This window comes from Zalophus californianus, chromosome 13 (assembly GCF_009762305.2).
Source record: "Zalophus californianus isolate mZalCal1 chromosome 13, mZalCal1.pri.v2, whole genome shotgun sequence".
Lineage (NCBI taxonomy): Eukaryota > Metazoa > Chordata > Mammalia > Carnivora > Otariidae > Zalophus > Zalophus californianus.
Window position 1 is genome coordinate 21,564,031 of NC_045607.1, and position 24,792 is coordinate 21,588,822.

The following is a 24,792-nucleotide window of genomic DNA, read 5'->3' on the forward strand; positions in this document are numbered from 1 at the left end:
GAGTTTTCAAAAGGTTCAGGTTCCCAGCTTCTGTCATTTTGAGATTGTTTTCATAGTTCTCTCTAAATTTCTCTTTAGGGTAGTGAATGAATGAAATAGATCCAGTAAATTCCTGTTGTCCTTAATAGGCATTCAGTTGATTCTCTTGGTATTTTCAGGAATAGTTAATCATGATTAATTCCATCTTTTATTTTTCTACATTTATAAAAGTTAGGTTTCTCCTGATTGACCCACTTGGTTAGTATTTTCAGAACAATTTAAATAGTAGTGTTGACTTTGAGTATTCTTTTCTTAGTCATGACTTTCATGGCAATGGTTTTAGTTTTTCATTATTTGTTCATGGTCTTGGCTCCTTGATGTTATGGATATCTACTTATATTCTTATGCACACTAATCCAGTGCTATGTGCCAAGTGCTGTTCTAAGCACTTACCTTACAGGATCCCTATGAGTATGTACTGTTATTATCCCATTTTACAGATGAGAAAGGTGAGGCATGGAGAAATGAAGTAATCTGTTCAAGGTCATACAGCTAGTGATAGAGCCGAACTTGAACCCAGGAATTCTGGTTTCAGAGGTTGTATTCTTTTTTTTTTTAAGACTTTATTTATTTATTTATTTATTTGAGAGAGAGAGAGAGAGAGAGAGAAAGAGAGAAAGCTCATGTGCATGCGTCGGGGCAGAGGGGCAGAGGGAGAAGGAGAGAGAGAATCTCAAGCAGACTTCGTGCTGAGCTCAGAACCTGACTTGGGGCTTGATCCTAGGACCCTGTGATCATGACCTGAGCCAAAATCAAGAGTCTGGTGCTCAACCAACTGAGCCCCCAGGCACCCCTGGCATGACATAATCTTTTTTTTTTAAAGATTTTATTTATTTATTTGAGAGAGAGAGAATGAGAGATAGAGAGCATGAGAGGGAAGAGGGTCAGAGGGAGAAGCAGACTCCCTGCTGAGCAGGGAGCCCAATGTGGGACTCGATCCCGGGACTCCAGAATCATGACCTGAGCCGAAGGCAGTCGCTTAACCAACTGAGCCACCCAGGCGCCCCCCCTGGCATGACATAATCTTAAGGAAACCTCTACCTATTCTTACTTTACTAGGGCTTAAAAAAAAAATCAGAAATGAGTTACTTTTATCACATCTTTTAGACATGTGTTAGAGTGATCATATATGTTTCTGCTTTAAACAAGTCATATGGTAAGGTTATATTATTAGATTTTCTGATAATGATCTTACATACTAATATCTGGAATGGAGTCTTCTGGGTCTTTGGTTTTTTATTCTTTTTATCTGGATTATATTTGCTAAATTTTATTTAGAAATTTTACATTGCTATTCAGAAGTGAGGTTGGTTTATTTTCTTTTTTCTATGCCATTTTTGTTGGGCTTGGTGTCAGTATTATTCTAAATTTTAAAAAAAGAATGTGAAAGAATTTCTTTCTTCTTTCTCTGGATTACTCTAAATAGAATTTTTAAAGGCTTGGGAGATTTCACTTGCAAATTATCTGGATGTGGCTTTTTTGGAGAGGTAGTCCTTGGGCTATTTTAAAAAATCCTAAACTTACTGGTATAATTTTCCTATCCTTTTTGGTGTCCATTTTGGTAATTTACATATTCCTAGAAAATCATCTATTTTACCCAGATTTTCAAACTTATTTATGGAGAGAAGTAGAAAGCACTCATATTTATAATTTTCTGTAGTTGTAGTTGTTTATAAGTGAAATATTGGAAACAATCCCAAATGTCTCTCAAGAGGAGATTGGTTAAATAAATTATGGCATATACATGAAATGGAATATTACGTAGCCAATAAAAATTACATTGGAAAATAATATTTATTGACATAGGTTAGCCTTAATAGTATATTACTGTGTTATCAACTATATGAATAACATGACATTAATTTTGAAAAAGCTCATATGCACATATATGCTTACAAAAGTTTAGAAGGTGATACATCAAAATATGTTTACCAGTGGTAACTTCCACTGGGGGGGATCCTGGATGATTTTCATATTTGATATTCTTTCTGTACTGAAAGAATTTTAAATGCATTAGACACAGTAACAAAGCTGTTTCCATTTTGGAAAAAAGGAAACAGTTTTCACTGAATTTACTGCATAGCTGGGAAATCTCAGTGATGTGCTTGGCTAAGTTAATTCTTGTGCTGTTCTGATTTGCGATTCAGGTTCTAAACACATTTTAATACTTAATTATCATCCTGGGGGTTAAGAAATTCTAAAAGTACATTTTAGTTCTCACATTATCTTTCAGTGGATCAATTAAAATGCAGAACTTAGATTAAAATGTGCCATAATGCATATCAAATAACTCCCTAAGGATTTATATAGGAAAACCCCAATAAAAGAGTTTGTGTGAATTCGAGAACCAGTAGTCATCTGGATTATTGGACTGAGAATGGAGAAAGTTAATTTAGAGGAGAGTACTTGTTACATTCCCCAAAGAACTGTTATTTGGAAGATCTTCACTTCTTTTTTCCCTCCTCTAATAACTGCTCCGTCTGCCGGCTGACACCCTCCTCCTCCTCCCCCGCGTCACCACATGGCCACGTCTCAAGGCTGTGTCTGCTCCTCTGAGCACACCCCTTCATATTTATCCTTCATCATCCTGGGGCTCCAGAAGCCCGGCCGCATGCCAGCCTGCACGGTATTTTCAGCCCAGAGGTATAAAGCCACAGGAATTGGGAATTCCGCTAACAACACTAGCAAACTGTGAACTTGGATGTTGCTGAGGAGCAGGTACTTGGAAAGGGAGCAGCTGTGTGTTACAGACCCAGCTTTTGTGTCCCATTTCACAGACTGCCCTACCAGAGAAGGTGCAGTTGGTGCATCCCGTTGTTTGCCTCCTCCCCGATTCCCGGGCCCCTGGAGGCTCTGCCGCCATGGCCAGGACCCCGTGACATGAGTCCCCATCCAAGTGGGCCTCAGAGTTTCTCCTTTGAGTTGGTTAATGAGGATGGGCCATGGTTTCTAACATCTACTAATAGCAGAGCTTGCTTCTCTAAAGGTGGCCAGCGCTTTAAGGTTGACAAGGTTTTCTGTAAACATTGTCTCATCTGATCTTTTGAAATGCCTTCTGAGGTGGTTAATAGGTTGTTTCTCATTTCACATATATTCTATTTACAACGAATAGTGGGTATTATTTCCCATTAAGAACCAGAGAGAGGAGGTGACTTACCTCGTGTCACTAGTTTATGTATCAAGATGAGGACCCAAAGCACTTTCTAGAAGGCAGATTCCATGTGGAAGCAACCCTTGTGAGTGCTGGAGGTGGGAGGCACCGAGGAAAAGCTGGAGGGCCTGGGAGTACACGCTTACACAGTTACGCAGCGTGGTCCGGGACCCACCCCGAAGAATATGTATTGTTGTGGAGTCAACTCTTCACCTTTTGAGGTTCTCGCAGCAGAGCTCCATCTCATCCCTGCCAAGTTGAGCACTTTTGAAAAAGTTTTGACATAAGTTGGAACACAAATTAGGGCATTCAGGTGAAGGGCGGCGGACAAGGTTTGTTGCACTGCTGTCTCGGAATTTTCAGTCGGGCTGTGGAGAAGGTTCACATCAAGACCTGGCAGGAGAGATTGACGCCTGGTGCCTGCCAAGGGTGAGGGTAGACACAGGGCCAGCCCACAAATACCTTGTGTTTGTGTTTTGTGTTCTGGGCAATCATTCGAAGCAGATTTTTGGGCACCTCACCACATACTGATCTTTTAAAACATGTAGGAAAACTGCATTGATTTCCTGGCTGCATGCAACAAATCTCTTGCGTTATCCTTTTGTCGAGTAAATGCCATTAAAATATGTCACTTACAAATGGTTGGGGTCACTGGCGTGTGCAGGATGAACGATGACCCTAGTTAGAAGACTGCCGTGAGGTGGGGGAGCGGGAGCCTTAGAATCAGAAAGACTGTGTGAGTTTTGGCTGCACCACTTGGGAATTCCAGAACCAGCCCTAACCTTCTCTCAACTCCAGTTTCCTTCTGCAGAAGGGGATAAGATTGTTTCCATCCTGACAATTTAATGAGATAATGATAGAAAGCACATGGTGCTGTGCTTGATGCAAAGTAGCTGCCTGATACGTATTCACCCTCCTGATGAGAGGATCATGATCTAGCGGGGAGCGCAGGTAGTGTCTCTCCAACAAAAATGTAAGATCTTTGTGAAACCTCCCACCATAGAAGAAGAAGGTCTAAAATTCTCCAGCTTTCACGTTACCTCATTTATTAGTTTTCAATCCAAGTGTTCTGCTTACCAGTAGAGTATTAAAATGAAGAGTTTTAATGTTATTTTTTGGAAAAAAGATTCATGTGCCAAAGCGTCAACAACCATCATCACCTCTACAAATGGAAGATCCTAATAAGAGATTACACTGATAAACACTTTTTTTCTTTCCAGCTCTCATGCTTTCACCTAGCCTGTCACCCCTACAGTTTCCAAAGTCTTCAGATTCTAGCTCTTTTCATAGTAGACGCTGTTTGTTGGCAATAAGTGTTGTTACGTGAAATGGAATTTTTTTCTTCTTCCAAGTGAGCTTCTATGAATATGATCTGAAGGAAATGTATTGTTTGTCGAGGCTAAAGTTCATGGAAGACTTGAGGATACAAAATACATCAAAAAGTTATGATTACTATTTTTTTTCTACTGCCTTCAGGCCGAGTGGACTTTTTGCTACTAATGAGCTCATTAGCTTAGTTACCACAGCTAATAAGCTATCCTTGAGAATGTGCTTCATGGCATAGTACAACCCTCCCATCTTCCTCTGATGATTGTAATAAAATTTTCTACATGCAAGTTGCCACATACTGAGATGCTAGATTCCAACCCCCCACATTTATGATATATGGAATTCAGTGCTCAGATGATCCTGGAATGAGGCTCTAACTACATGTGGCCAAATTACGAGCGTGGCATAAAGTACGTGAAACTTTGTCATAAGGTTACATTTTTCAGCCCCATTCCTTAGGTTGTATTTCTTATACACATCACAAGGATTAATGTTCGTAATAATATTAATAACTCACATGATTGCAGGGGATAGTCTAAAAATATGGGGTGTAGGTGTATCCCATGGAGAACTTACCATTAAGGGGGGAAAAGGACATTTTTCCAAATGAAGCAAATGAAGAAAATATAGGTGTAAGTGCTGAATTATCTGATCCAGAACATGAGTATAGTGGAGACTCTGGTGTTAATCTGCCTAGACATTTTGGACCCTTACAACCTGGCCCATCCCGCTGACTTCTAGGTGATCTGTAATTCTGCTTTGATTCTAAAGCACAACAGAGACATTTCTGTTATTGTGTAAATGAAAGCTGACTTTAATATGATTTTCTTCGGTTTTCATACTTGTTTCTGCTCCTCTGCCAGAGCTTTCCAGCTCATAGTTTATTTCTCTGGGAAGACTTTTCCTGAGTCAATATCAGCATGTGGAATAGGTCTATCATTCATTCCCCTGGCAGTTGGCAAAACGTCTGCCTCAATTTATGGACATTATTGGTCTTTTTTTTTTTTTTTCTTTCTCAGCTTGGTATTTATTGCTCTCTAAAACAGTCCTAGATGAAGCCTTCTATGACTATGTTATTTCTGAAATCAATCACATTATTGTGCTGATGTTTCTCAGGAGAAGTAGCCAATGGGGATGACATGGTGACACAGCCAGTTGTTGATTAGATGCCATAAATTGCCTATGCCTTGCATCAAACAGATTTCCTTCTGGAATATTTTCTTGGGTTGAATAGTAAAGCCTGTAGTGTGGATAAACTTTTTTACCTCCAAGATATGAAACAGAGTTACAGTATGAATGTGGTCCTTGAAACTGGCACAGCACATTCCCCCCGCCTCGCCCCCCCCCCCCCCCCCCCCCCCCCGCAGGGAGACCTGTTTTGAAGTTGATTATTTGAATAAAATCACAGATAGTAGGATGGTAAGGAAGAATTCCGCCATGGGGGCGCCTGGGTGGCTTAGACGGTTAAGCATCTGACTCTTGGTTTCCACTCAGGTCGTGCTCCCCGGGACGTGAGCTCCAGCTCCCCATCAGGCTCCATGCTCTGTGGGGAGCCTGCTTGGGGGTTCTCTCCCTCGGCTCCTCCCCCTACTTGTGTGCTTGCCCTCTCTCTCAAATAAGTAAATAAATAAATCTTATAAATCTTAAAAAAAAAATCCCAGCTGTGTTCATAATTAGTTGACTGTATTGCTGATACGTATCCAAATGTTGTTCCTTCACAATATAATTAGCCAGAGAAATGTGTGCTTAAATGAACACCCCTAATGCATATGTGATGCAAATTTGTGCTCCTTATTTTTTTCTTTCCTTTGGTTATAAACTGTTTTAAAATGGCTTATTTCCTTGTGATAGTGAGAACTTTGGGCATTTCGTGTAGAACCATATTTTTATTACCACCTATTGCAGCCTCCGTTGGATTGATTTTGGAGTATTTCTTGATAGTATCCACCTGCTTCCTTGGGTACCCTTTGGTCTGAGTAGAAATGGCACTGGTTGCCATCTCTCTTAAGCATGATGGGAATATCTGTGACAGGGCCATGTGCCAGGCCAGACCTTGACAGAGCCCCATGTTACGGGTTTAAATGTCCGTACTAAGAAGGCTTCAGGGTATCGCACAGATGTAAGGGTAAGTCTGTTTCCAGCAACTATCTTGCTCTGGAAAAGCTGTGGGAGACAAGATTCGGAAGAGGGAGTTGTTAAAGAACTCTTCCATACTGATTTGAATGCTCCTTTATGCGACCTTTTCTCCTGAGGTTTTAGCTAACTTCTAAGCTCAGGCCTAATCAGGGCCTAGACTGAACCCCTTCATGGTGAGCCTCCCCAGATTTAATGGACCTGGACTTTGGGGTCATATATCCCATGGCTTGAGTACTGGCTGTATCTTTTACTAGTGGTGTGACTTTTGAACGTGACTTAAGCTCTTAGGAGCTCTTAGGGACTCTTAAGCTCCATATTCGTATCTATAAACTATGTGAGAAAAAAAACCATCTACCTTGCAAGGTTTTCTTTGAGGAATAAATAAGATAGTATGTATCTAATAGACTTACATTTAGTAGGACTTTGATGAATGCTATTATGATTAAAATGATTGAGGTTTGAACAACATTCCCAGAATTCCCTGGTGCAAAACTGATATTAGTTTTTGTGAGTCTTTTACGCCACTTTCATCTACTTGGTGTTTGGTAGGTGTGAGTTACTTCTGTTGGATAACAAATGTAATGTATACCTGTCTTGTTATTTATACTTACAATTTACTGATGCCTCTTTCCTTCCTCAGGGGCCATTTTTCATATCAAAGTAACATTTATTACATCTTGAACAATAATAAAGTAGTAGCAAGCTATCAGTGAACAATTATTTATTGAGTATTTACTATGCAAAATGTGTTATTTTAAGTAGGCATTGTGGGGGTGCAGGAGATGATCAAATAAAGATTCTGTCCTTTACAAACTGGCCATATATCTGGGAAGACATAATGTATTCATAGAAAGACATTAAACCCTCAAGCATGTGATGATAAATGGTAGCTATTCATCCCAGTATTTAATTTAGGTTCTGAGCTGAGTGTGTGCATAAAAATCAAACTTGGAACCTTGTAGAAATGTGGATGCCAAGAACCCAACTCAGTACTACTGATTCGGAAGAATTATCTCTGGGTAAGGGGAGAGGCTGTGAGCCACCAGCATGGGTGTTTTTTACAAGTTCCCTAGGCAATTCAGATGTACAGCTACCGTTTCGAACCATGTGTTTAATCCAAGCCATGCTAGAATCCTGTCTGTCTCTCACTAAGGGACTATCCAACTTGAGTAGCTATGGTATGGGAACTCACAGAGTCATGGTTGCCCACTCCTGGGCAACTCCCTGAGTCTCTGAACTGTAGGCCCTAGAGACCAAGCTACTGATCTCTCATCAACTCCCAAATTAATATTTTTGGTATTAATTAAAAAAATCTTATATTTTTACACACCTTCCATTATTCTTGGTCACGTCCAAGGATGGAAGCCAATTTAGGTATCTTCTGTACTCGTATACGTTTAGAATCTGTGCTTCTCCCTTAATCCAGTGATCTATCACTGGGTTCCTTCCGAAACCTCTCCAGTGTGCTGTTTAGAATTCCAGCTTCAAGGTCCATAAACCTACATAAACCTACACCCTCAACCTCTTCACTGCTGTTCCCTCTATTTCCTGCTATAACTGAACTCTGGCTTTAATTAGAAAATATTTTAGATGTCAACAATGACTGGGCAGCTTTATGAAACATTAACCACCTATTCGGTTGGTTGCCCAGGTACACACAAAATATACTCTTGTCCTGCAGTGTTTTGGGCCTGTTGATAATCTCTAAAGGTTTGATGCTGCGAAAAACATGGTGAGGTAGCCCTTGTGTCTGGTAAACACATATGAAAAGGGAATAAGTCCCTGAGCAAATACGGGACTTGTGAGGTGGGCAGGGTTGGAGAATTTATGAAATGACCACCTGGTTCTGGTCCCATAACTGCTTATGATGTGATTCTGCATTGGCCAGAAACTAACTCTTCTTTTAAAATCTTAGAGCTGAGGCACCTGGGTGGCTCAGTCGGTTAAGCATCTGCCTTTGGCTCAGGTCATGATCTCAGGGTCCTGGGATCAAGCCCCACATTGGGCTCCCTGCTCAGTGGAGAGCCTGCTTCTCCCTCCCCCTCTGCTGCTCTTCCTGCTTGTGCTCTCTCTCTGTCAAATAAATCAATAAAAATCTTAAAAAAAAAAATCTCAGAGCCATGTAGGTTGAGCTTTTGTATTGATGTTCTCATGAGAACATCAATGACAACAGATGAAAGCCTGCTCTGGGAGGCCTCCCTCAGGGAAAGAACTCTGGGGTTCTGCAACAGACCAAGCATTCATAGTGGGATGGAGGCATGTGCAGTTCCATTAAATCCACCAGTTCTTCATCGGAAGCTCATTTAAGAGAAGCTACCTGTTTCTAAGGCCAAGAATAGTTGATGGGGAGTTGGAAACAGATCATACCATTTTCTCTATCTGGAGTTCTTTATCTCAATAAATGCACTTAAATTTTATTTTTTAAAAAAGATTTATTTGAGAGAGGGAGAGAGAGAGGGAGAGAGAGAGAGCACAAGCAGGAGGGGCAGAGGGAGAGGGAGGGAGAAACTCAAGCAGACTCCATGCTGAGCACAGAGCCCAACACAGGGCTTGATCTCAAGACCCTGAGATCAGGACCTGAGTTGAAACCGAGAGTCAGATGCTTAATGTAACTGCGCCACCCAGGCGCCTCACACTTATATTTTAAAAGCCTGTATGTCAAGAGTGCCTGATATTCTTGGCTTTCTACAGATTGGGGAGAACACTAAAAATCAGAATGAATACCAGGAGTTATATATATTTTTTCTCTGTATTCGGGTATAACTGGGACTCTCGGCTACATTTGGAATGATTATGGCCTCCTTATTTTAGATTTATTATGCTTTCTTGAATAAAATTGTATCTATGAACTCCCCATGACTGCATGAGGAATTTGACATGTTCGTTTCTTCCCTTTGCCTCATTGCTCAGAGTTTTTGAAATAATTTGGAATTTTATTTTCAAATTCTTTTTTTTTTTACAGTGTTCAACTTTTTGTTATAGAATCCTTTACTACTAGTTGTATCAAGCTCTCCAGTCACATTTAAATGGTTATGGAGACTTAACCTGCACAACATGCTGATTTCATTGCTTGCTAGTGTTTCTTCTAAAACCTGTCTTCTACTTTTCTTAAGATATTTATTCTGGTTCTTCTGTGTTGTTATTGGGCTGGAGTTTGTTTTGTTTTGTTTTGTTTTTTTCAGAAAAGATAAACATATGAATTTAAAAAAATTGCAAAATATCTGAAGATGACTTTCTTTTACTCTTACATGAAGTAGAATTTGGCTGAGTCTGAAATGGTAGCATCATAATCCATTTCCTTCAGATAGCTTCTGTAAATATTCTACTGTGTTCTAGTAGTCAGAGTTGCTGAGAAGAAATTTCATATCAATTTTATAATTCTTGGCTTGTCTCCCTCTATGCAGCTGATTTTTTCTTTTATAGAAACATAAAGTGAATGTTTAGACTGTATATACTTTCCCTATTAATTTGCTTTAAAAAGTTCAAAGATTTTGTATCTGTTTCATTTAATAATCCGTTGGGAACAAAACTGTAATTGTGTTATCATCTACTTATTAGGAGTTTGTGATCTCATGATACATAGGAAAAGGCACCTGAAAAATCTTAATATTTAAAAGGACCCCAGAATGGATTATTTCATTGACCAAGGAATTCTCCATAATGTAAATCATCTTATAAGTGGAATATTTTCTATGTGTACACGTTTGTGAGTTTCACTGAAGTCAGGCATGTCTATTTTCTCTCCTTCCGAACAGTCTTCTCTATCTGCAACTGGATTATTTGATGGGGTTCATGTTTTCTCTTTTCCCAGATGAGGGGACTCTAGCATGACTAAATGTTTTTTCCTAAAATGTGGACTATAGGGATAGAAGTTGGGCATCATAACTAGTGCTATGCTTCCTGCCCTTGCAGAGATCAAGTGCGGCCATCCTCCGCAGGTGCAGCATGCACTGCTGGTGGGGAATCACAGCTCCAGCCCGGGCAGTGTGGCTCACTATGTCTGTCAGGAGGGCTTTGAGAGCCCTGGAGGAAAGATCACTTCTGTTTGCACGGAGAAAGGCACTTGGAGAGAAAGTACTTTGACATGCACAGGTAAGGACTCCGTTCGGTGGGGCTTTTTTTTTTTTTCCTGGAAGCAAACAGCCAGCAGGAGCCTGGGACCTCCAGCCGGCCCATCGCTCCTTGTGCACTGCGCCTGGCTCTGCCATTTACCTGAGGGGGCACTTGGCTTTAGATGTGTCGGCTGAACCCCAGAGATTTAGAGGGTGGATTGAGAAAATAAGTTGTGTAGAAAATCTAATGCATCCATCTTTTGCAACTCACCTTAAATCACAATGATTCCTGTCTTCTCTGCTTGGCTGGCTGAGAAATGTTTCTCCAGGAACCATTTTTCTCAGGGGGGGCATACTGAACCGTCCTAACTTAGCCACGTTGGCAGCATTTCAGAGAAAATCTGGTTTAATGGGTAAAGAGGTCTTTAATGTTTATTTTAAAAATTTTAATTGTAGTCAAACACACGCAGCATAAAATTTACCACCTTAACCATTTTTAAGTATTAAGTATATTCACACTGTTGTGCAACCCATCTCCAGACCCCTTTTCATGTTGCAAAACTGAAACTCAGTACCCATTAAACAGTAACTCCCCACTTCCTGCTCCCCACAGCACCACCATTTTACTTTCTGTTTCTGTGGATTTGACTAATTTAGATACCTCATATAAGCAGAATCAGGTAGTATTTGTCCTTCCGTGACTGGCTTACTTCACCTAGCATAATATTCTGTGGGTTCATCCATGTTGTTGCAAAGGGTGGGGTTTCCTTCTTTTTAAAGGCTGAATAACATTCTGTTGTATGTATTTACCACATTTTGTTGATCCATTCATCCACTGATGGACACTTGTGTTGCGTCCACCTTTTGGCTATTGTGAATAGTGCTGCTGTAAGCATGGGCATGCAAATATCTCCTTGAGACTCTGCTTTCAATTCTTTTGTTTATATACCCCAAAATGGAATTATTGGTGAAAAGCGGTTCTGAGACAACAGTTCAAAGTCTAGCAGTGTCATATATGGGCTGTGTGTCATCAGGTAAGGCCTTATTTGCTCAGATCCTCAGTTTCTTCATCTATAAAGGGGGGAAAATAAAGTCTGTTTTTCCTATTTCAAAGAGTTATTGAGAGGGAATCAAATGAGATCATCTGTGGGGAACATTTTAAAAAGTTTAAAGCACTGCATACATGTTAGGTCTTTTACTGAAATTATTGGCCCGTCTTGAAGAAGGTGTTCTGATGAGTCACAAGTATGCGCTTACACATTCTTTAGTTCACACCACTGCCTCCAAGTGACAAGGTGGGAGAAGGCAGTGACTCTATTTGTGATGGTTGGGCAGGGGGTGTGACAAATGGTTGTCACACAGTGTTGAATGGCTCTGGGAATGTGTTTCTTTTTTTCTTTTTTTAAAGATTTTATTATTTATTTGACAGAGCGAGACATGGCAAGAGAGGGAACACAAGCAGGGGGAGTGGGAGAGGGAGAAGGAGGCTTCCCTTGGAGCAGGGAGCCCGACGTGGGGCTTGATCCCAGGACCCTGGGACCATGACCTGAGCCGAAGGCAGACGCTTAACATCTGAGCCACCCAGGCGCCCCTGGGAATGACTCTAATGACAGATCTATGAAGAGTGAAATCTCAAGGGAGCTTTGGTCTGGGTCTCCGGTTTGACTTGCAGCTGAATTGTTGTAGCATGTCTTGGGTCTTGCTGGTCAAAGTTTTCCATAGGGAAGTCTAGCCAGAGCAAGCAAAACATGGGGACTGCTGGTGATTATCTGCCCATAGAACAATGGTTCCTAACCATTTGGGGCATAGGAATTTGGTGAAATCTATCAAATTGATTTAATAGGTATCTATTTAGCATACGCTAGGGGTGAGGTACTTTGCTAGACACTACCTTCTTGGAATTCATTGGGCAACAGGGTAAACCAACTTTTCTCCAAGGAAATGCACATACACACATACATATAATGTTTTACAAATTCGGGATGTTCATGGACTTCCCTGAGATAGATGAAGAATTCGGCGGGGCTGCTGGAGCCATCTGTGCCATGCAGTTCCCACATCGGGTCATCTCCTCCATAACTGGAAGAGGATGGAGGCTAGAGACTGCAAGCCTAGAAAACGAAGAAGGGTAGACTTGGATGGGAGCCCAGAGAGCTGGTTCAACCTGTTCTTAGAGAGTTCTCGTTGACTTACTGTACCTGCATGGAGAAGCAAGGGCGGTCCTGTAACTAACAGCAAGGACTCCAGAGTCCCAGTCTCATTAGGGAAATTGAGAAGAGCTAATGCCATATTGGACCAGACTGATGGCCATCCCCCGCCCCACCCCCGTTAGTATATCTTTAATAGCACTTTAAGAATTATTTGGAGGCAGCGAGGCGGCTGTCTCACGGGGTGCCGAATTAAACATTTGGGGCAATGTTCCTGGCCTTGAGATACCTGTGGAGTCCCTTGATGAGACAGCTGGGCATAGCTTCTGGACCCTTAGCCATTTGCCTCATTGCTCAGGCTGCTTTGCTTCCATTCAGAGTTCAGTGGAGGTACAGGGATTAGTCCCTACAGGAAAAACCAGTGAATCCGCATGGGGCATAGTAAGCTATTAATTAGCTGATGCTTGTAGAGCACTTTGAAGAACAAACATGTTATGTAACTGCTAATTATAATTACTGCCCTCAGCCCACCACCTTTCACACAGTCTGTGGCTCCAGCTGCAGCTGTTTCCTTGGGTTTATGCAAGCTTTGATTTAAGGAGAGAAAAGGCATTTTTCCCTGAGAGCTGCGATCTTTCTGGAAGGAGGCCTCTGTGCCCTCAATCAAGATTGGCAGCTAAATTCAATTTCCTCAGATAAAGGGGGTGATTTACATGCTGATTAATTCACGGTGCCGCGCGCACGATCTGGGTGGGTAGGTAGGGGAGAGGCTTCTGGAAATGTAGTGAGAGATGCTGATTACCGTGGCTCTTGCCCCACTGAACCCCCTTCTGCCTTCTTTTCCCTGTTTTCCACTCATTTCTGCACACCTCTCCTGTATCAGCTCCCTCCGTGTATTAACTTCTTCGATGTCCGCGTCTGGATTTTCCTCCCCCCGTCTGCTTTTCTGCCTAACCTCTGAATGACTTCTACCTCTGCTCGCTGTTTCCATTCTGTTTACCCCCTCTCTTTATACTTCACTGTTTAGTTCCAAATTGGGTGGAATAATTCATCTTCACTTTTACCTGGATTGTTTTTAGTTGAACTTACTTTCGGAGGCCCTGTTTCTTAGGATTAGCAGCATGGTCTGTGTATGTTTTTAATGGGGTGTGAACGCTGGCAAGGTGGTGAGACTTTTTTTTTTTTTTCCTTTTTTTCTTTAAGGCCAGTTTGGACTGGAACCTCCAGACAGCTGAGAATTAGGCAACCATTTTAGTGTCTGGAAAAACCCCAGGTAGGAGCTTGATGTTTAGTGGGTTGGTTTACCTCAAGATCAAAGGGGCTGATTCATTCTTGATAAGACTGTTGCTGGCTTTCCTTCTGCTCGGGCCATTTGGCTTTTCATGTTTAGAATCTGAGTTAATAATTATAAGGTTGACGCTCGCTCTTGCTGCGCTCTTAGAGAAGGGTAACATCGCTGTTGAAACACAGACGGTTTATGGGCTGGGGTCCGTTCTGAGCCGCCTAACCCAATTCAGGCCCCGAGTCCAAATGCCTCCAGGCGTCCTCTTAGCTTCTGCCCCTCGGTTTTGTTGCTGATCTTCCTTTTCAGCCTAGTGAGTGCTCACTTGCAGCAGTAATGTGGTTCAGATGGAAAACAAAGGTCAGCTGGAGTAAATGGACACATTGATATAAATAGCCCCATGGCTGGGATTTGTTTGAATATGTGTATGATGTTTGGACTGTCAAGCAGGATAGCTGCCATTGGCTGTGTGCCAACTTACATGCCCAGGGCTCTGCTAGGTCTCTGCTAGGGGTCTGCATGCTTGGTTTCGCTTTGTCCTCAGAGAAACCCTGTAAAGTAAGTATTGTTATTTTTCATTTCATAGGTGAGTACTCGGAGACTCATAGAAGTTAGGCAACTTTCACAGGGTCCTTCGGTAACTAGTAAATGGCAGACTTGAACTTTGGTCAGGACGCCTGGGAAGCCCATGATCTCGCTCTCTCCTACCAGTGTTTCCCAAGCTTGAATCATTTGTATACCACCCTGATGATGTTTGCCATAACAAAAGTATTATTTTTTTAAATAAGTTTCTTTAAAAAACCTTATATTTGAAATTTCAAATCATAATTTAAATTTATTGATCAAAGACACTTTGTGTAGCGTATGTGATATTATGAGTTGGATGAACTACGTGTATTTTTTTCTAATATACACAAAAGTCAGTACAGGCAAACATATAAATTTATTCATGTGCTGCAAAAAAATCATCCTTAGGTGTATAATGCATTTTAGGAAAGCACTCCTCTAAGTCTTTCTACTTCTACCTATCGTATGTGACTCTAAAGACTTAAAAACAGGAAAGGAAATATAGCAGAACTCTTATAGCCAAGCATGCACTTATTCAAGTAGTCACTTTGATTTCAGTGATGCTGCCATTATCAAAATGTATCTGTTTTGTAATCTGTGTTTGGAAATTGCCTTTGGAAGTAGTTTGTGAGTCATATTAGAAGATCAGTCATTTAACTTTTGAAATCAGATACTGTTTTTGACTAGAAATGACACTGAGCGTGACCATCTGCTTGGGTCACCTGAACTTACTCTCAGTGATCTTTTACTGTTTCAAAAAATAGAGAAAAAGGATATAAAACTGGAAACCAAGAGAGTCTGCTGAATCAGTCCCTGTCCACAGTGGGACTCCTGAGAGTATGTCCGCTGCCTCTGTCCCCTCCCTTTCTACTTCTCTTCCCAGCCAACAGTCAGGCACCCAGGGCCTTCAGTCCACTGTAGCTCTCTCACCAAGGTCCCTAGTGACCACCTGTCAAATTCCTGTTCTAGTTTCAATCCTCAGTCCTCTTAACCTTTCCACAACATTTAGTATTGTTGATCACCTAACCATACCTTTGTCCATCCATTCAGTCAGTCAACCAAATAAATATTAAAAAAAAATATCTAAGGTACTCTCTTAGGTTCTGGGGATAGAGAGATAAACCTGGTCTTTGCTATCACAGAGCTTACATTCAGGAGAGGCAGACACTAAATAACCAATTACAAAATTATTTAGTTTAAATGTGATAAGTACTGCAGAGAAATGCTGGATGCTAGTAGAATACTAAAATATATACCTATATACATTTCTACACATGCATGCACCACATACAGAATCCAAAGGCAAGCAAAGGTACTCTATTATCCACTGAAGCTTTGCTTCCCCAGATCTAATGGAGAGTTCAATTGGATGGGGTGGGGGCCTCTTTTTTTTTTTTTTTTTTAATAAAATCCAGAGAGGCCTAAAGTGTCCTCTAACTGGACGTGGCACAGGCCTGCTCTACCTACCTCTTCCCGAAGTCAAACTTCAGATCTCATCATGACATTTGGGGTGTTCTGGGGACCAAGAACCATGTGAGAGAAGAAAGAGGTGGAGGTTCTCCCTGGTGCTGTGATGACCTGCTCCAGGTCCTTCTTGGGTCAGAGGTGAGGACGTTGTGGGGAACTGGTGGGAAGGAAGGGAGATAACTTTGGAGGAAGCAGACACTCCTTCACATCTTTCTTTGGCCTCCAGGCATCCCACCTCTAGCCAGTCTCCTCCCTCTCTGCTGCTCTGTGTCCTCTGGTTTACCCTTGGGTTCCATGTCCATTGGGCTGCTCTCCATGTCCTCCCTGGATGTTACCTCACACTTGGCATCAATGACCATCCATACCTTGCTGACTTTTAAGATGATTTTTTTTCACCTGGATAGTCTGTAGAGAACTCCTATCTAGCATGTTCTAAACACAGTTCATTAGTCTTTTTCTCCCAAACCTGGGGTGCTCCTGCCTCTGTTTCTCAGGAGAACAATATAAGACAATCCATTCAGCCTCTTGGGCTCAAAGGCTGGCAGTCAGCCTAGACGCCCAGCTGTTCCTTATCACTCACCTCCTATTGCTTCTCCTTCAGAGTTGTCTTCTGGCTTTAAAACCCGGCCGTGAGGCCACCTCTCCTCCTCTCTGCTGAATAACTGCCACAATGCCCCCAGCTCCTGGCCTTGGAGTCTGATTGTTCTCGTTTTGAATCCTGACTTGACTGCTTACAATCCGCATGACCTTTGGCGGGTTATGTAACTTCTCTAAGCCTCAGGTCTAGAAAATGGACACTAATATCGAGCTCCTGGGCTTATTTTAAATTAAAATTAATTTTTAATATTTTGCCCAGTTTTATTGAGAAATAATGACATATATCACTGCATAAGTTTAAGGCACACAGTGTGATGGTCTGACTTTCATGTATTATGAAAGTATTATCACGGAGTTATTTTGAAGATTAAATAAATGATGCTTTTAAAGTTCTGTACATACTATCAGGTCCATAGTAGTAACTCAATAAATGTTCGCTGTTGCTTCTTACGACTGCTCTTCAGATGAGATCTGGTCTTTAAAGATCTATCAGTGGGGCGCCTGGGTGGCTCAGTCATTAAGCGTCTACCTTTGGCTCAGGTCATGATCCCAGGGTCTTGGGATCGAGCCCTGCATCGGGCTCCCTGCTCCACGGGAAGCCTGCTTCTCCCTCTCCCACTCCTCCTGCTTGTGTTCCTTCTCTCGCTGTGTCTCTCTCTGTCAAATAAATAAATAAATACGTCTTAAAAATAAAATAAAGATCTATCAGTGTTTGGCACATTATAATCTCTGGGTTAAGAGTATCTTGTTCTTATGATCTCCAGTTCTACTCCAATGTCTACTTCGCAAAACACCAGAGTTATCTTTCTAAAGAAAAAAAAAAGTGCCCTTATGTTCCTGCTTTTAGCTACCCATTGCTCATAGGAGTAAGTCTGCACTTGGTATGGCGAGTGGGGTCGTTCCCTGTCTGATCCTGTCTTGCCTCCTTCTCAGCACCCTGAATATGCCACAGCCCATTATGGTTCCAGACGTTAGCCCCGCTGTCTGTTTGCTTAGGTGTCTTCCCCACTCTTCAGCCATTCATCCGTCAAGGTCATGCCCTCCACAAAGCCGCTTCCCCAGGCCCTCCAGTAAGAGTGGCTTCTTTCTCTAGACCCCGTGTACTCATGTGTAACTTTGTTCTAAGATTTATCGAGTTGTAATCTCCCTACTTATATGTTTGCTCCCTCCATTAGACAACATGTTCCTGCGGGAAGGGCTTTTGTTCTGATCATTGTCACAGCCCAGTGCCTGGCATGGGAGGATGCTTGGCATTTGGTAATCATTCAGTGAATGGTGCATAAAGAGCCCTGGAGTCAGTTCCAAAGAGAACTTCCAGAAATGTCTTCAGTTATCGGTACTATTAGAATTAGGGTATCTCTTTTAAAAGGGCAGCATTTATGTGGATGTTTAGTATCTGATGGGTTTATAAAGAGGTCTTTCCAGCTGATTTGTAGACACCTGGAGGGAAAAGCAACTGCATTTTGTTAAACTGCTCCTTGGGATGAGATATCTGACATCCCTGTAATCAGATCTTGGTCCCATCTGTGCAAGAGAGCATGGCACAGGCAGGAGGCAGATGGCAATTTTGAGATGTCATTTGCTGTTGTCATAGTGAATGAGCAAAATGGAAGGACAAGAAAGGAAACTTTGTCATGTCTCCTTTCTCATCTCTGTGGCAAAGAGGTCCCCAGTGAGAAGGAAATTTGCTTTACTGGCAGTCAGAGACTAGGTGAGGGGTGGGCTGTTTCCTTTTCCTTCTGGACCAGGTGGTATGTTAGTATCAGAGGGATGTGTGGGTAAGCAAAGGAGTCCAGGGCTCTAGGGCCTTTGAAGGGTGATTGGGAGGGAAGGGGCTAGAGTATTTGGGGCTTGTTCAAGCTGATAAAAGACTGGCATCAATGTCATCTTCATGCTCCCCAAGGGGGTGAACAGATAGGATCTTTGCATCTGTTGGGGTACCCATGTCCACAACTGGAGTATTTCTTTGATTTCATTTTATCTGTGCTCTGGGAGAAGTATTGATGTAGAGACACGAGAATACTTTAAATAACCACAGGTGATCCTGTGGTGTCTCTCCAGGAATTTGTCTGTTTTCCTCTGTCTGCCTGTATTTATTCTCACTTACTGACAGCCTGACCTGGGCTTACCCAAGACCCAATAATGCTGCTGATGGATGATTTAATAAAGATGTAAAATCTTGTATGGCAAAGAGATCATCAGTAGGGTCTATCTAAAGGTAGCACTGGTTCCGGGTACGGGGGAAATGAGTCAGTCCTACAGGTGCCCAGTGTGCAGGCTCTCTTTCCCACGTTGGAGGCTGAGAAGGGAGAGAGGGGGCTGAGTTGAGAGGAGGCATCTTCTGAGATGGAGAATTAACTTTCTCACCCTTCTTGATGGGAGTCTTACCTTGGGTTTGCCAGAAAGCAGAGCCTGAGGCTCAGGACTTACATTTATTACACAATGGGGAATGACATCCTGGGAAGCAGGAGTGAGGGGTACAGTGAGTAAAGCAGGGGAGGAAAGAGAGCCAATACAGTCCATTGGAAACTGTGACCTCAGAACCAAGGTTTCCCATATTGCCAAATTTATTATGTGAAATACACACAGAATATTTAAAAGAAGCAGGACAACTTGAAGAAATCAGTGGCTTTCTGATAAATCAGAATTAAATAGCTTCAGTTAGAGAAGCCCCAGAAATATCCAGGGACCTTATGGAGAATTTATTTAGTTTACTCCAAACTGCTCCTGAGGAATGGTCCTGTGTGGGGATGCATGTCATTTCCCTCTTGGGAACAGCAGTGACCTGGAAATAAGAGTATTCTGTCAGCCAGGTGGTACAAAGCCAGAAACACATCTTTCCTGGGCAGCTGCAGGGGAGATTCAGGGCCCAGCTCTGGGCTCTCTGTCCTGCAGGAATGGAACGCCGGTGGCATCCAGTGGCCTGCCAGGCCAATCACAGGTTGGAATTCTTAGCCTTCTCAAGTGCGTGTCTATCTTTTCTTTTCCTCCAAGTCAGGTAATAGGCCAGGCTCATTCTTGATGAAGAAAAATGGGGTGATTGGCCTGGGGCAGCTTGAATTGCCTGATTTGCTTTCTGAATCAGAGCACGAATGGTGATTAGAGGAGATATGAGCTGCACAGAGAAACTGAGTCATGCCAGAGGCCATTGATGCATTTTGTGAGTGGACTCTCTCTTTTTCTGTTTTAGAAATAATTACAGAAATTAGTGATGTATCAGTGTTTAATAACACCTGTGTGAGGTGGCAGATAAACCCAGGAAGCATCGTCTCCAAGATTGTTTACGTGGTAAGTGAAATGATCCACTTTTTCCTGCTAGGAACATGACTTAGAGAGACTTCCTTTCATGAGGGCTTCTCCATCTCATTGTCTGATTGTTCTTTTAAAAAGTGATCGGATTTTTTTTTTTTTTAAGATATCTGGTTTATTTTATTTTACATTCTATGTTTAATATATGTGTCATTCGGCAGGGGGTATGTGTGGGGGATGTATTGTTTATATTTGGCATCATCATGATCGCTTGTTCCCCAGCACTTGTATCTCACTCCCCCAGAGGAGGCCTGGAAACATCTGCTCCCTCGGGGACAGGTTGTGACTGCCTCCACAGATGGCTGGTCCTTTGTGTGCAGCTTAGGCTTCCCTAGAGGGACTCCTCATTTTATGTCACTTCTTAGGGTTTATTGGTTACTGGGCTGATCAGACTTCAGCATCAGATACCTGATAGCAGAGGCTGACCTTGTTCATCTCCCCTGTGTGTACAGTGTGGTGTCAAAGGGAAAAGTAGGAGAATGGGATTCCACTGTACCAAGTCTCTCAGTTGTTTTCACCAGAGTAACAGCGGGTTCTTTTTTCTTTTCCCCTCCCAAAGATATACATGAAAGGACAACGGTTGCACCCTGTGGGATCAGTTCACGAGGAGACAGTCAACGTGACCACAGACAGCAGGACCCCAGAAGTGTGCCTAGATCTGTACCAGGGCACCAACTACACCGTGAGCGTGTCCACCGCCCCTCCCTCGCGCTCCGGGCCGGCCATCATTGGGTTCCAGACGGCTGGTAGGTGGAGGTGAAGTCTCATTGCCTCCCAGAAAACGCTAAGCACAGGATGTGGGGGACTGTCCTTCAGAGTCAGCTGGGCACGAGAGTTCATAGTTGCTTTCTGAGGTTTGCAGTGAGGAGGATGCAGATCTGGTAGGTCTCATAGGAGAGATTCCTGTCCTGTTGATGCGAGGCCAAATGAGCACTGATGGATTGTTTCTTCGCTGGGTCCTTGGTTGAAATGGAAGGTAATAAGGCATTTGAAAGCGGAGAACATTAGGTGATGAGGCAGTCAGTTCTCAATTATCCAAGGCACTAGAGGGTAGCCCTGTGACTTATCGTTGGTAGGAAGCACAATAGTCCTTTCTTACTCTTGGCTGTGGGAGAGGAGGAGCCGGGGAAGGTGACCCAGTGGCTTTACATCTAGGATGGGAACTGACCCCAGGACTGGTTGGGGTGTGAATCAAGTTGATAGTGAGCGAGCGGATAGGCAGAGGCAGCCCTAGGATGCAGGAAGGGAGATATTAGGTGAAAAGAGAAGTGGACAGGAAGGAGTTTCAAAAAGTGGTAATAAACCTCATTGGACATACGTATCTCATGGATTTTTTTAATATTGTGACAATTATAATTTTTTCAACGTTCTCGTTATGGGGTGTCAGGACTAATTAAATACCTTGTAAGCAAGTCTCGGGGAGCCATTGGTGTCATTTATCATTTTAGGTGAGTTGAGGTAGTTCTCAACTAGCTGTCTGATGTCCCACTTGAAAGGTGCCCCAGCCTTCAGGTTATCACTGCCACCAGGAACTGGGAAGTGACATGGATTTGGCAGAAATAATCAAATAGTCTGCCAATCTTAACAATAGAAAGCCAACTACAAAATTATACAAATTCAATCCCCAGGGCACTTGTATACAAGTAAAACAATATATAATATGTAGGGAAAGGTGTTGTAGAATGAATGTGGTATGAATATGATACCTAGAGAGTCCTGTTCAAAATTAATGATAAACTGCTATGAATTTATCAGGAATACATCGTCTTCTTTTTTTTCTTATAAGTTTTTAATTTCAACTCCTTAACAGTTAACATATAGTGTTATATGAGTTTCAAGTATACAATATAGTGACTCAGCCGTTCTCTACATGACTCAGAGCTCATCATGATAAGTGGACTCTTTAATGCCCATCACCTGTTTAACCCACTCCCACCCACTCCCTTCTGGTGACCATCAGTTTGTTCTCTGTAGTTAAGAGTCTATTTCTTGGTTTGTCTTCCTCTCTCTCTTTTTTTCCCTTTTCTCATTTGTTTCTTAAATTCCACATATGAACAAAATCCTATGGTATTTGTCTTTCTCTGACTGACTTATTTCACTTAGCATAATACTCTCTAGCTCCATCCATTTCATGGCAAATGGCAAGATTTCATTCTTTTTTTTTTTTAAAGATTTTATTTATTTATTCATGAGAGACAGAGGCAGAGGGAGAAGCAGGTTCCCTGCGGAGCAGAGAGGCCGATGTGGGACTCGATCCCAGGACCCTGGGATCATGACCTGAGCCGAAGGCAGACGCTTAACCGACTGAGCCACCTAGGTGTCCCAAGATTTCATTCTTTTTTTATGGCTGAATAATATTCCTGTATGTGTGTGTGCACGTGCGCATGCACGCACCCACGCGCGTGTTCGCACACCACATCTTCTTTATCCATTCATCAATTGATGGGACACTTAGGCTGCTTCCATAGTTTGGCTATTGTAAATAATGCTATAAACATAGGGGTGCATGTATCCCTTTGAATTAGTGTTCTTGCATTCTTTTTTTTTGAAAGATTAGCGTTCTTTATTTATTTTTAAGATCGATTTATTTATTTATTTATTTATTTATTTATTTATTTATTTGACATTGAGAGAGAGAGAGAGCACAAGTAGGCAGAGTGGCAGGCAGAGGGAGAGGGAGAAGCAGGCTCTTCACTGAGCAGAGAGCCCGATGTGGGGCTCGATCCCAGGAACCTGGGATCATGACCTGAGCCGAAGGCAGACACTTAACGACTGAGCCACCCACGCGCCCCGTGTTCTTGCATTCTTTGGGTAAATACCCAGTAGTGCGATTACTGGATCATGGGGTAGTTCCATTTTTAATTGTTTTTTTTTTTTTTTTTTTTTTTTGAGTGGCTTAAACAACAGACATTTATTTTCTCACAGCTCTGGAGCCTAGAAGTATACAATCAAAGTGCTGGTAAATTCTGTTTTTGATGAAAGCCTCTTCCTGAGTTGCAGATGCCTACCTTCTCACTATGTAATCCCATGGCTTTTCCTCTGGAGGATCCAGCTTAGGATATGTGGGAGGTGCTAATTAACAGGTCCTCAGTAGTTGGAAAGTCCTAGTTAAGTTCTTCAGTGATTCTTATTATCTTAAAGGTGAGTCCTACTTGTTGATAGGTAATGGTCTTGAGATTCTGGAGTCCTTTTATGAAGATATTTTCATTCTGTGAGTACATGAGCTTCTTTATAACATAGATATTTAGGGAAGATCAGAATGAGTCCTGAGCACACTTCCCTCAAGGTGATGGTCTGCGTACTCCAGTTTTAATTTTTTTGAGGAACCTCCATATTGTTTTCCATTGTGGCTGCGTCAGTGTGCATTCCCACCAACAGTGTGCGTGAGAGTTCCCTTTTTTGCACATCCTCACTAATATTTGTTGTTTCTTGTGTTGTTGATTTTAGCCATTCTGACAGGTGTGAGGTGATATGTCATTGTGGTTTTGATTTGCATTTCCTGATGATAAGTGATGTTGAACATCTTTCAGTGTGTCTATTGGCCATCTGTATGTTTTCTTTGGAGAAATATCTGTTTATGTCTTTTGCTCATTTTTTAATTGGGTTATTTTTTGGGTGTTGAGTTGTATCAGTTCTTTTTATATTTTGGATACTGATGCTTTATCAGATATATTATTTGCAAGTATCTTCTCCCATTCCGCAGGTTACCTTTTAGCTTTGTTGATTGTTTTCTTTGCTCTGCAAAAGCTTTTCATTTTGATGTAGTCCCAATAGTTTATTTTTGCTTTTGTTTCCCTTGCCCCAGGAAATATATCTAGAGAAATGTTGCTATGGCCGGTGTCAGAGAAATTACTGTCTGTGCTCTCTTCTAGGATTTTTATGGTTTCAGGTCTCACATTTAGGTCTCTAATCCATTTTGAGTTTATTTTTGTGTATGATGAAAGAAAGTGGTCCAGTTTCATTCTTTTGCATGTTGCTGTCCAGTTTTCCCAACACCATTTGTTGAAGAGACTGTCTTTTTCCCATTGCATATTGTTTCCTGCTTTGCCGAAGATAAATTGCCCATATAATTGTGGGTTTATTTCTGGGTTTTCTCTTCTGTTCCATTGACCTATGTGTCTGTTTTTGTGCCAGTACCAACTGTTTTGATCACTACAGCTTCGTAATAAAACTTAAAGTCTGGAATTGTGATGCCTTCAGTTTTCCTTTTCTTTTTCGATTGCTTTGGCTCCTCACAGTCTTGTGGTCCCATACAAATTTTAGGATTGTTTGCTGTAGTTCTCTGAAAAATGCTGTTGGTATTTTGAGAGGGGTTACATTAAATCTGTAGATTGCTTTGGGTAGTATGGACATTTTAACAATATTTGTTCTTCCAATCCATGAGCATGGGATGTCTTTCCATTTCTTTGTGTTGTCTTCAGTTTCTTTCATCAGTGTTTTATAGTTTTCAGAGTACAAGTCTTTCACCTCTGTGGTTAGGTTTATTCCTAGGTATTTTATTGTTTTTGATGCAGTTGTAAATGGGATTGTTTTCTTAATTTCTCTTTCTGTTGCTTCCTTATTAGTGTCTAGAAATGCAACAGATTTCTGTATGTTGATTTTGTATCCTGTGACTTTACCAAATTCATTTATCAGTTTTAGTTGCTTTTTGGTGAAGTCTTTAGGATTTCCTTTTTTTTTTTTTTAGTATTTTATTTATTTATTTGACAGAGAGAG

The 24,792-nt window shown here is 41.8% G+C and overlaps 1 protein-coding gene across 9 annotated transcripts in view; it reads left to right on the plus strand.

Moving 5' to 3' along the window:
- The window catches only part of SUSD1 (sushi domain containing 1), a 131,413-nt gene that overhangs the window by 27,268 nt on the left and 79,353 nt on the right, over positions 1 to 24,792 (plus strand). For all 9 annotated transcript variants that reach the window (XM_027615702.2, XM_027615701.2, XM_027615705.2 and 6 more), the window contains 3 exons: positions 10,568 to 10,747; positions 19,958 to 20,055; positions 20,636 to 20,822. In XM_027615702.2, the coding sequence (XP_027471503.2) occupies positions 10,568 to 10,747; positions 19,958 to 20,055; positions 20,636 to 20,822 (465 nt within the window). The remainder of the gene's footprint in view (positions 1 to 10,567; positions 10,748 to 19,957; positions 20,056 to 20,635; positions 20,823 to 24,792) is intronic.